Source organism: Peromyscus eremicus, chromosome 7 (genome assembly GCF_949786415.1).
Source record: "Peromyscus eremicus chromosome 7, PerEre_H2_v1, whole genome shotgun sequence".
NCBI lineage: Eukaryota > Metazoa > Chordata > Mammalia > Rodentia > Cricetidae > Peromyscus > Peromyscus eremicus.
In genome coordinates this window covers 27944286-27957085 of record NC_081422.1, presented here as the reverse complement: position 1 = coordinate 27957085, position 12800 = coordinate 27944286, and the positions used below count along the sequence as shown (strand labels likewise).

Here is a 12800-nt window from a genome sequence, read left to right as displayed (position 1 = left end):
CTCATACTGGAGAGACTTCACCACAGAAGCACATGCAAGGGAGTATCAGTAGCAGCAGAGGCCCTGGGAGTCAGGTAGCAAAAGAAGAGGCATGTATCTGGACACCCTTGTGTTCTTCATGAACTTCCTTCCACAAGACCTCACATCTTGTTTATAGACTTTATTTAAATAACATTTTTTTTCATTTATTTACATACTGGCTACAGTTTCCCCTCCTCCCCTCCCTCGCCCCCTACTTTTTAAAGGTCCCACCACTGACTACTAATTCAACAAGCTGGAAACCAAGTACACATGGGCCTTTAGAGTACATTTCCGATCCAAACTCTAGCACTCAGTATTCCTAAAACCATGGGAAACCAAGGCGTGAGCCAAGAATGTGATAAAGTTCCATGAAGTAGACACAAGTTCCTGCAGTGAGCAACAGCCTGTGAACCAAGCTGCCTTCATTAGCACTCAGCCTTGACGCCAGAACCCTCTGAGGGGCAGGTTCCTGAGGCTGACTTCAGACCTATGCAGTTAACCTGCTAGTCAGCTCTCTAGGTGTTTATTAGGGATTCCGCATTTTGAGGACTACTAGCTGAGCTACTTCAAGATTTCTTTTCCAAAAATTGGTGTGTGTAAAACAGTTGAATGAACCACCTGAACCAGTACATCTGCGCAATACCCTTGCTCGTAACTGTGGCTGTCAAATGTCCTCTGTGGACTAGAACTTTTGTGTTCATGTGTGCATGCAGAGGTGTGTGTGTGTGTGTGTGTGTGTGTGTGTGTGTGTGTTAGCTAGAGGTCAGTGTTGGCTGTTTTCCTGGATCACAATTCACCTTTCAGACCATACCTGGAACTCAACAATTTAGTCAGGCTGTCTGAACAGTGAACTCTAGGGATCTGACTGTTCACTCAGGCTGCCTCCAGCCTCTAGCTAGGATTTTTCTACTGGCAGAAAATCTGACAGGGGAAATGCAGTGTGTCTAACCACATGTCCTCCATACAACAAACTTCTTCCCTCTTGGCCCCGCCTCTTCCAGACTTCATCCACTACCTTTCGATAGTGAGTGCCACAGGCTGATGACCTAGCCTCTTACTGATACAGGCATCTGAAAGACACTTCGGATCCCATCTTGCTTCTCGTGCCCCAAGGTTATCACTGCATCACAGTGCAATAATTAGTTTTGAAGTATACCAGCATCATAGTCTGTGGTTTAAAATATGCTCTGGAAATATTTTAAAATATCTAATATAGGGATGGCCAAATGGCTCAGTGCATAAGAGTTTGTTGCCAAGCCTGATGGTTTGAGTTTGATTCCTGGAATTCACAGGATGAAAGCAAAGAATTGACTCTCCTAAGTTGGCATCTGACTTTCATACCTGCACCGTGGCATGCACACACACACATGCTTACCTACACACACAGAACACAGTGAAAAATATAAAGATATCCAAAATAAAAAATTAAGGCTCTGACTTAAACATTGACGATATGCAATCCCAAAAGAGAAAGGCAGGGATGACTATAATACTGAGTCCCTAAGAAAGGACAGACACTTCACGGTTTATCATGTGCATTCCATAGCCTCATTCCCTTCTCATATCTGAAATCTATTCCCCTGGGAGGGACTGGGAAATCTACCTTGTGTATTCCAAGTGCATTATGAAATTAAACTCACGTGAAGCTTCAAAAAAGAAAATTGTCTCATTCTTTTTAAAAAGTATGTTCTCCCAAAGTGGAAAGCATGGGCAAGGGTCTTAATCTTAGTGTCTGCACACATCCAAGGTTCTACTGTAGTTGAGGAATTAGCATTGTGGTAAAATGTGCCCTTTCTAGAGCAACTTAAGTGACGAAAATGTCAAACAGTGACAATGCTATTTGCCATCAAGTCCTAATAAATACACATTTGGCAAGGTAAGTCCTGTATTTTCATCAATAGCAAGGAAATCTGGTAATGAAATAGCTGGAATGACAGAGACTAGAAACACTCAATGTGACTCCCTTAAGTGGCTTTTCTGTCACCTCATCTGATCTGTTTCCATGGAAACACTACTCAGGTCTGGAGAGTTTGCTGGAGATGTAATCTTGCTGCTTAGTCTGGAGTTCTGGCATATACAAGATGAGTGGATACCAGGGGCACTCAGACCATGTAAGAAACTCCCTAAATGCTGGAAAAGGGGGCCATGGCCCTATTATGCTCAAGAATGATTTGTAACTTACAGCCACAGGAGGAAGAGCAGTATGTTGTGTCTGATAAGGTCCCATTCTCCCCAAGTCTTGCTGACACAGAAATATTGGTCTGCCAGCGGGCTGCACTACTCACACTTACAGCAAGGCATTTTGCTGAAACACTGCTTCCACTGGGTGTGCCATATGCAGGCTTACCACAGTAGCTGAGCCTAGGGGATGGTTATTTTCTGGTTTTCTCACTCTGAAAACAGGATGTCCAAGATGCTCTGTGAGAACGGGAAAGCATGTGTTTTTCATTCCAACTCCTCTTCTGAGGACTCTGAGAAGCCAGTTCACCTTTCTGGGGACTGCATACTGGGTGCCAGGCAGCAGCAGACAGCAGATCCCTCAGGGAAGCTCCAGGGCACTAGCTGCTTAGCCTCTGAAAACAGACAGAAGGCCTGTGCTCTAGAGATGCGTGTTTAAGCTAAGAGGAGCTTGGCCAGAAATGCACTGCAGCTCAACTGACACACCATCTAACCTAACAGGCAGCGTGACACAAACACCCCAATAAACTACCCCATCAATTTCATCATAATTGATAGTAAGTCAGAAAGGAGACACATACGCAAAAACTCTGTTTTAACCTGAAATAATTCTGTTGATATTGGAACTGCTTTCAGTGGGACATTTGCTTTAAACCACAAGATATCTCCATCTCAAGTACAAAAACCCCTTCTCCCCACCACCCCCCACCCACGCCAAACAAGGAAACAAACAAAACCCCAAACCCACAACTCAGTTTCAAATAAGTTTGGAAGAAATGAGACTGTAAATATTTACACAGGGGGCAAGAAGTAAATCACAAAACTATTTACAAAAATACACAAGCTTATATGCATTAACAATTTACACCAGTTCACAAAAATATTAAAACATAAAAAACACTATATAAATTAAAGAACTCAAAAGTATGATCTAAGACTTCCTAGGATGCTTCTCTCATGCAGGTCATGGTTGAAAATCAGGTTTTGCTATCTCAGAATCTAAACTGTAAAACAATCATTTTTAATTCTTTGAACATTAACAGTACTAATCAGATAAGGAAAAAGACCCTCTGTGCACACCAACATTATCTTGCACACATTAAAATACATCATTCTTGACATTTCCATAATACACAGTACTGACAATCACATGCCTCTAACCATTTGGAAGTGACTTTCTGACATACTTCAGCTTTCTTTATTACTTTCCCGCACTCTCTGCTCAGGTGACACTTCGCCAACATACTGAATGGGTGACCAGCAGGACTGGAGCAGAGAAATGGACTTTACAGGACCCTCCTCCATGCACTCACTACTGCTTCCAAACTGACAACTGGCTCTCTACCTCTGCTCACCTTCGTGGTCCCTCCTCTGCACAGAATTAGTCTTGGAATATTTCTCTAACCTGACCCCTCCCTCTTACAAAATGTTTTACCATTATAAGAAATGTGCAGGCCCTGCCCTGGGGACTGTCCCAGGGACTTCTCCAAACCGAGCGTTTAAAATACATGAGTGTATGTTTAAAAGGAAACTGAGTTCAGGAAGAAATAAGGCTCAGATTAGATTTATTAGTAAGAACACGAAGCCCCTGGAGCTTTTAGCTGAGCTCCTAGCCTGATGTCTAGGAACATCTACTTCAGTCTAACCAAACTGTGGAATTTTGCCAAAAAGATAAAGTCTGGAGACATGGCTGCAAAAGTACCAGTGGGATGAGATTCTGTTTAATGTGTAAGGCAGCTCCACCTCCTTGACCAGAATGCTCCACGCCAACACTTGAAAATAACATTCAGTTCCTGTGTTTGTGAAGTCACACACAAGGCGGACGACACTGAGGTAACCTGGCTCACAGTGATTTGCCATCCAATTTCTGCCCCACAGTGTCAGAGAAACATGTGGGCAAAGTTGTTCAAATAGCGGAACCCAAAGTTAAGGCTGTTGCTACATACAGTAAGTAACTTTAGACTTTATCTAAAGTTTGTTTTCACACTTATACCAAGAATCTGAATTATTATTCTATATTTAAAGTATTTTCCTGACATTTCCAAACCCATAGAATGTTATTAATAAAGAAACTGCTCTAAGGAATTAACCCTAGTATTTATAAAAGCGACTTTCGTTGCAGGAGTAAACAACGTGTGTGACAAACAAATCTACACATCTCAGTTGGTCTGGACCTTCCAGCTCCCCCCTGCAGGCCAGGCCTGCAGCTACTGACACCACCTGTCTGTCACACTGGCCTCTCCCTCCATCTGTGCTGCTAAGGATGACATTCAGGGCTGGTGTGGTCTTCAAGAGGCAGTAAGTTGCCTCTGTGACAAAAAAGATGACATGGGCTGAAAAAGGAAACAGTGTCTGCCAACACATCTGTGTGCCAGGCTGAGGCACCCATCGGGTTTCGGGACATTCTATATGTCTGCTGGGTCTGCACTTTGGATGCAGATGCCTGAGTTCCCACAGACCTTTGTGTGTAGGTCTAGGTATCTACTTCAGACGTCACTGGATCCCTCTGGTCAATCTGGGAAACAAAGAACGCCTTACAGACTATCTCCAAATAGAAACATGTTCTTAAAACTTTACTTCTAAATATAAAGTCTTAAAATGCAATTATGTGACTCAATTACAAAAACTGCTGCAAATCTAACCTTTCACAATTTCACAGCAGTAACAGCAGCATGATTTTAAAAGATTTCTTCCTTTGCTCTAAATAAAAGATAATCCCATCCTAAAAAGCCGGAGCAGCCACCATCTAGTAAATGGAATGAAATCTCTGGTGGTGTCGCCTACAGAGTATGAAAAGATACAAATGTACAAAACTCAAGTATTATTATGACTTATGGAATGAAATGCCAATCTAACTCATTCTAAACATGGGACTGCCTTACCAGTCTTGGCTGTCTGGGGTGGGATAGGCCTAGGAAACAGAGGGAAGCTGGGCTAAAGAGGTACCCTGTCCCAAGCCCAATAAGGAATGCAACTTCCAAAAGAAAGTCCCAGGGATTTCACATGTTTACCATGTCTAGAGAGTTAGAAAGAACTATTCTGAAATGCTGGTGTAGATGACAAATGTAATAAGACTGTGACCACACAACAGAAGTGGGCCAAACCACGTGGCTCCCAGAATGCCAGCTGCTGAGATGGGACTGTGTCCTCAGGGTCAACGAACAATGGAGTTTTCTAAGAGGTGATTTGTAGGGGCTTTACAAATTCCCAGGGAACCTGGCTGTAGGTTAGAAATAGAGTAACATGTACATTTATATCCCTAAGAAACTGTATTTATCCAGCTAAACCATGCTGGTCTTTTCTTACTGAGAATGTTTTGGATTTAGAACCAGCAGGGTGACTATTTTATCGGCACTACAACTTTCTGAATCTTGTGGGATGTGCAGGTGGGCAGCACACTGAAAGCGCTAGTGATGTTTTCTGACACTGACAGAGTTCACTGACAATAATAACTTTATTTTCTTTCAAAGAAAGTTCCTTGAACTTGAACTTTAAAAGCAGCCCCTCATGTTTCTGTAGTGACAGGAGCGTACACACTAACAGACTAAGAATATGGTTCAGCGTGGACTTGCTATTTCACAATGATGTGCTGCTAAATGCTTACATTCCTTTACTCTTTAATAACCAGGCTGCTAACCGTCTCAACGACATAGCTGAAGGATCAGGGAGATTTTTCTCTCTAATTTAGCACGCTGGGCTCCTTCACAGACAGGGATAATGAAAGCAGAACAGAGTGGAGAATCCACCTGGGCAGGCTGCATGGCCCCCTACTGGGGCGTGGGAACACAACAGGAAATGCAGAGCCCACCAGGAAATAGAGGCAAACTGCTCTGAACTAGGTAGCAAGTGCTAAGAAAGGTCCAAGTTAAATTAAATGAGTTAAAGGCAGTCCTTAGTCTTACAGATCAGCCCTGTACAGCGAGTAGGGTCTGTGTGAGAACTTCTTGCCTAGGCTTTCGGCACAGCACTTTACAACCATCCAGATCCCTTTAAAGACAAACAACACAGCCTATAGATGGAGGAGGCGGTAATGAGTGGGAGGGGGAAGGTGGGACTTGTTTACTTTTATTATGCTTCTTTCATGTGGTCAGGGGTTTTGTAGCATTTTTTTTCCCTTAAATCTTTTTGGTTATTGAAAAAAATAGAACAGTCCACTGTCCAGCAGAGGCTGCTTCAACTCTATTGCTCCCGGGGCTCATTCTGCATGGATCTGTGTGTCAGCGTGTGGCAAGGACAACTCTGTGGGCAGGAAGGCCCCCTGACCCAGTGCTGTGGCATATGTCCTGCTCTGTGGATGGGCAAAGCCAGAGGGCACATAGGCTCCCATGCCTCCGCCTCCAAAGCCTCCTCGCTGGTGCTGGGGCAGGGAGTGGTAATCCTCCAGGTTATCATACTGGGACACAACAGTCATATTGCTCTGGCGCTTGCTGTGTGTCGGATACTGGTATATCGCGCTGGGGTCCCTCTCCAGGTTCTGGGTATGATGGAGTTTTAGGCTGTGACTCCTCTCTGGTTTGGGGGGTGGGACCATAGACTGAGTGAAGTGTTCCTCTTCCTTGTAGCAGTCTCTGGAGTGTTTCTCAGGGGCAGGTGGGTGCCTGGCTCGAGGCCGGTCGAGATCTTTGGAGAGCCTCACCTCCTTGTGGTTCATTCTTAGGGACTCCTGCCCTGATGTGACATATTTTCCTCCGGAGTTATGGTAGCTGCCTGGCTCACAAGTGTCTGGCATCCCTTTGGGCCCATAATCTAACTGGCCAGCTCCTTGGGGATAAGGCGGTCCATTTTTTGATTCACATAACTGCCTATGGCTTGCTTCCTGATGCGCCCTGTGCTCTGGGAGGCTACAGCCCATATCGTGAAGCTTTCTGTTCCTAAGGCTGCTCTGCTTCTGTGGGAGGGATGGCTTTTCTACCTGTGTGCTGCCATACCCCCCATGATGGTGGGCTCTGTCGAATTCAGGCTCTGGATGCTTCCTGTAGAAACGGTCATCCCCCTCAGGACTGGCAGCCTTGGCTGGGTGCCGCCTTTCTTTCCCCTCAGCCACAGAGAGAAGTCCAGTTTTCCCAGGATCTGATTTACTGCGCAGATGGATGACATAGATCCCTCCCAAGTCGTCTTGCACAGCTGGCGTCATGTTGTCGTACTGTGACATGACGGGCCCTTTCACCTTTTGTCGCGCTCGACTCTCTCTCCGGATGGACTGCATGCGGTACTTTTCCATGTCCTCAAGGTCCCATGAGGCGTAGGTGTGCTTTACATCAGCAGTGGGGGGCATGTTGACTACATTATGGTCATTACCAGAGAAATAGCCAGTCATGTTGGCCCGTGGGCGTGGAGGCAAGCCAGCATAACTGTACAAGTTCTTTCCTTGTAGCCTTGGATTGTAGAAAGCATAATCACGATTGGACAGGCGGTGGAGGGGCCTCAGCTGGACTGTGCCGTAGGCATCAACATCACACAAGGCTCCGTCGGGACTGTAATAGGAGCTTGAGGAGCTGGAGTATGGACTGTAACGGTAGTGGACCCGTCCATTCTCAAAGTAAGGCTGAAGCTGAGTTACATGATAATCTGAGCGGGCCTGGGAGGACTGATATGGCTTATACTGGTAGACGGGCCTTGGGCAGTAGACTGGTTCATCATCTGGGGGAACTTCTGTCCGTGAAATGGGAACAGAGCGGATCATGGAAGGTGGGGGTGCATGGAGGGACTGTACCCTCCGGATGGTGGGGTAAGGTAGAATGTCTTCAGGGCAACAAGCATTCCTAACTGAAGAGCCCAGAGAAGAGACATATTCAACTCCGCTGCACGGTTTGGAGTGGTGTCCAGACATGTTTCTTCCAGGTGCCACATAGGTGTTATAACGAGGACCCATGGAGGCTGGTGGCTCTGATCGGGCACCATACACCTGGTGTGGCTCTACCTTATTGTGGTGTGGAGGTACGCTCTGGGGACGGAACTGGCAGTTTGGAGTCATATTGAAATGCAAACAGTTTTCTGGACCAAAGGGCTCAGTGGTGACATCAGGTCTAGCAAAGGAGGAATAGGCTATCTTCTGAGAAGCGTGCTTCGGCTGTGAGATGGGGAGCGGCACAGGCAATCCATCATCCATTGAGGCTGATGATGGGACAAAGGAGTGGTAATTTGAACTGCTGTTGGCATCTGCAGTGGTGGCGTGCATGGCAGCAGCCATCTTGCTTTCCACTGTCCTTGTTGGGGGAATTGGGGCAGCAAAGCCACAGGAATGGCCAGGAAAAGACTCAGCACGCAGGTGGAGCAGTGGGGCCCTGGTGCCTTCCCGCACCTTCTCGGGCAGTCCTGGTTGGGGAGCAGAAGCAGCCATGGGACATTGGGCAGCTGCACTGCCATCGCAGATAAAGATGGATGCAGGATCACTCATGGTTTGAGGCTCAGGTGGCCTCTCTGGAGTTGGAGCTACTCCCTGGACCTGCTGAAAGACAGTGGTGTTGAGAGTCTGCTGTTTAACATGCCCATCCCCCACCACGGAACCAAATGCTTTTAATGTGTAAACCCAGGCTATCTGGGTGGCAGCTCGAATTTTCCCAAGCTCTCCAGTCACACTGGACCTGACCCCATGGCTAGGAAGAGCATCTGTGTGGCTACACGGTACGGTACTACCTGTGTGGAAATGCGCAGTGGTTTCTAACTCATGTAAGGCTTTCAATGTGAGGAGAGGTTGCCTGCACTGGAATCTAATGTGTGGACCCGAACACGGGATTAGAGGAACAACAGAGCTAGGCTTAAAAATAAACATCCTGCCTATTGGTCTAAGCTCAGTCTCAAGACCAGAAGATTTTTAAAAAGGAAAACAGTTGATTTTTATCGGCTGGAAGGAGTTCCAGAGTGAGTCAGTTCCACTCAGAGAGCAGTTTTAAACCTCCCAGTACAGGGAAGAGCTAGCTGTAAAGTGCTTGTCTGGGGTGGCAGCAAGCCAGAGTTCACTGCCTCTTCTTTCTGCCCATCTTGTTTGTGGGTCCACACACCAAATGCCCCTGAGAAGCAGGTGCTACAAACAACATCCTCCAGGAAGGACTAGAATTTTAACTCCTTTTGGTTTAAGGTGATCACAAAACCTGTAGTACTTTTGTGGTTTTTTGTTTTTTAAAGGAAAAAAAAAAAGACCTTGGCCTTCTGTATCTAACATTCCCTCACCAAAGCAGGTATTTAACTGCAGACACAGCTGGTTACTGGTTATGGTTGAAAATAACAAACAAACAAACAAACAAAACACACAAAAGTTCCAAGGTATTATCGTTCCTTATACTTCTGGAGAGCCCGGAAGAAGACTCCTACAGCCACACTGAGAATGCAGTACTTGGAATGTACAGATGTGAAGGGCTGCCACAGGGTGGTTACGTGACTCGCTCAGTCACAGTCAGTCAGTGATGGAGGTGGAAAAGGAACCACCATCTCAGGCCTGACATCTGGGGCTCCCTTGGTTCACTCAGCCAGGATCTCACTGGGAAGGAACTCCACGCTTCAGGACGGGAAAGCTACAAGGAGGGTTAAGCTGGGGTCACCAGAAACTGCTCTGTCTTTACTGCAGAGCCAGTAACCAGGTAAAGGCAGAGCTGTCTGACTTCAACCAGCAGGTATCTCATGGGAACCTGCCCTTGACTGAAAGCTATCTCACTCCAAAGTAACACATCGCACTGAAAAACAACGTACCTTTGGAAAAAACCTATCGCTTTCTGACTTCCTCTCTGTCTTACCTTGTGGCAATTATTCAATCCTACACTTGGTGCTTCTTGTACCTGCCCCAAGACTGGTGGTTGCTCTGCTGGCCTCTGGGAAGGAGGTGGGGGGAGGGGACGGTTAGTTCTGTGAGCGCGCTGAAGGGTGGCGGCCACAAAGTCAGCAGCAGTTGGCTGTTCAGCCATGACCCTGCTGGTGTCGCTGGTGCTTGTTTCGCCTCTTGCTGGAGTTGCCATCATAAAAGCTACAGTGGCTGTGCTGGTATTCTCTTCAGGGGACCCAGAAAGAGGGTGGCTTTTGTCCCTAGGCAGAGTAGAAGGCATGGGAAATTTGTCTGTAAGTTCTGAGGAATGATGGGGTTTATCCACACTGGTACCAAGAGAAGAGGGGGGCTGACCTCCACTGGAGAAATGAAGTGGAGCATGGTCCTGCTCCACAAAGGAGACAGTGGGCTTGCTGGTCTTCCCAGCCTGGTCTTCGGGGAAACTTCCATGATCATCAGACTTCTCCGAGTCTGTTAAGGGAGCTGACGTGCTGCTAGCCTTTTCTGGGTCCCCAGATAACTGGTTTCGTTGGAGCGGATTCCCTATTAAGTCTACTTGGTGGAGCTGCTCCCCAGAGTCGGCTGTGTTGGAATGGGTGGGGTCTCCCATAGCTGCTGTGTCTGGGAGAGGCTGGTCACAATTTCCGAGTCCATTGAGCTGCAGGTGGAACTGCTCTGCCGGTCGGTCCGTTTGGAAACAGGTTTTACCTAGAGTAACGCTAGAGTAAGAACTAGGCAGTTTCTCTTCAGCTGTAACCACTGCCATGTCTCCATAACTAGGACACCCAGCCTGGGAAGTGGTCCCTGGTCTCTTCAGTGTCTGAGTTGAGGAGGCTTGCTGTGCGGACTCAGCTAACGCTAGTGCCAACATTCGGGCGACATTTTTCGGAGGCGGAGGTGGTGGGATAAGAGAGACTGAACTGACAGGAACGGGATCTTGAGGGGGGTCATGGGTAACTGCTCCTAGTGGGAAATTGGGAAAAAAAATTAGAATGAAAAGGTAGCTTACGTTACCCTACACGGAAAGCCAACTCCCCATGTGATCACTCAAAACAGGTGCCTTCCATATTTCAAAATGGCACTCGGTGATCTCCTATCCCACATGCAAATGCTGGCGAGAACACACAGTGTTCTAACACACAGAGAACTAATACAGTGACTAACGGTTGCAAACTCCTCTTGAACTGCTACACCTGGGGGAAAGGGGAAGCAGGCCCCCCCCTGACTTAGACAAGGCCACTTAGGGTACAAGCTTCCAGTGCTTACAGACTGTGAGAACAGTTTTTACATTGGTGATGTAGACTGGCGGCTTAACTTGTAAGGCTATAATATGATATGTATTAGAAGAGAAAAGAGAATCCAGAGCTACAAAGTTGTGCAAAAATTATCCAGGAATTCTGACTGTCCAGAGAGGTAAGGGGTCTTTTGTGAAGTCTGAAGCAGGACCATGGGCCCCTTGGGGAGTTCTGTTTGACTCGCTTTAGTTTAGGGCGCTGAACCCTCAGCACCGTTCAGAAAAACACTCTCTTTGATTCTAGCCTAGCTGTGGAGAAGGCTTTCTCCTACAAGGCACAGATGGCACACAGGACGGAAGACCCCTCTTAACTTAGAGAAGGAATGGAGGAGAACACACGGTACCTGTCTGACTCTGTCCAGCAGGTACAGCCTTGCTCTGACTGCTCGGGACAGGTGGCTCCTCCTTCCCTGGAAACTCTACTTCTTCGGCTGCCCCCTGCTCCAGGGGCTGCACTTCAGGTTCACATCCTTCCTCTGCCTCTCTCTCACTTCCTTTCACCTTTCCTATCTGGGTGGGGGATCTACTTAAGACATCTCTTTCGTCCACACTTTTGTCCCAGGACGGAGGTGACGCACTCTGAGCTACAGTGCTGGAGACGGTGCCAATGACTTCGGACACCCGAGCCGGAAGAGTCACTGAAATGGGCTCCGATATGTTTATGGAAGGAGATCTGCTAAGCTTCCGTCCGATCTTCGGAGAGAAAGCATAAACGACCTTTTCCGTAAACGAAGATGGCTTAGAAGACTTGTCCTCAGGTGGACTCAAGTCCAGGGTGAAGAACGGACTCAGTTTCTCCTGGAGTGGAGACACAGGTTCAGAACTGGCAGTGCTGCCTGGAGTCTGCGACTGGCTACCACCTGCTTCTACATCCTTCTTACTGGTGCTCGGTTTATCCCTGGCAAACCCTAATGAATCCAGAAAGGAAGCACCACTCTCCAGACACTCTGACTCAGCTTTCGGAGGACTACATTGAAATGACATCGGATCAAAATCCAGACTGGCCACTCCAATGTCTGGTGGACTCAAGTCAACGTCCTCGGCAGAATGAGGAGACACAAGAGCTGGAATGTGGAGCAGCCCCACTTCCTCTTCACTCTCATTGTCGTGGGGCAGGTTATCATAGGAATTGCAGCGGTTCCCCAACACTTCTCCATTGAAAGAGGCAGAGAGCGCATCACTGCTCGACCTGGGTCTCCTAGGTCGGAACAACTTGGAATCACCTAGTGAAAATGGACAACAATGTCAAAGCATGAATGTCACAGGACACACAACACCACGATTAGTCACCTATCCAGTACAGCAGTAACATTGCACAGGATAAGGAAAATGCAACTTTTAATTTCTTCCCACAAACTGTCTCTGGGTGTACAGACATCAGTCACATTTATGGTAAGAGAACTTCCAAATTAACAGGAACATGTGCAATAAGCAGCAAAGAATGCACTGATCCATAGCTTGGATAAGAGAAAGGCAAGGGACTCTTGGATTGCATTACTGATCCACCATTGACTCTTGGCGTGATGCTGGGCAAGTTTTTCACTTTCTCTG

General features: G+C 47.0%; 1 protein-coding gene across 3 annotated transcripts in view; it reads right to left on the bottom strand.

Moving 5' to 3' along the window:
- Window positions 1-2788: 2788 nt before the first annotated feature.
- The window catches only part of Arhgap32 (Rho GTPase activating protein 32), a 152921-nt gene continuing 142909 nt past the window's right edge, over window positions 2789-12800 (bottom strand). For 2 of the 3 annotated variants that reach the window (XM_059267577.1, XM_059267576.1), the window contains 3 exons: window positions 11594-12472; window positions 9930-10918; window positions 2789-8647 (listed from right to left, as the gene is read on the bottom strand). In XM_059267577.1, the coding sequence (XP_059123560.1) occupies window positions 6395-8647; window positions 9930-10918; window positions 11594-12472 (4121 nt within the window). In that variant the 3' untranslated portion in view covers window positions 2789-6394. The remainder of the gene's footprint in view (window positions 8648-9929; window positions 10919-11593; window positions 12473-12800) is intronic. The other variant, XM_059267578.1, reaches the window with a different exon arrangement.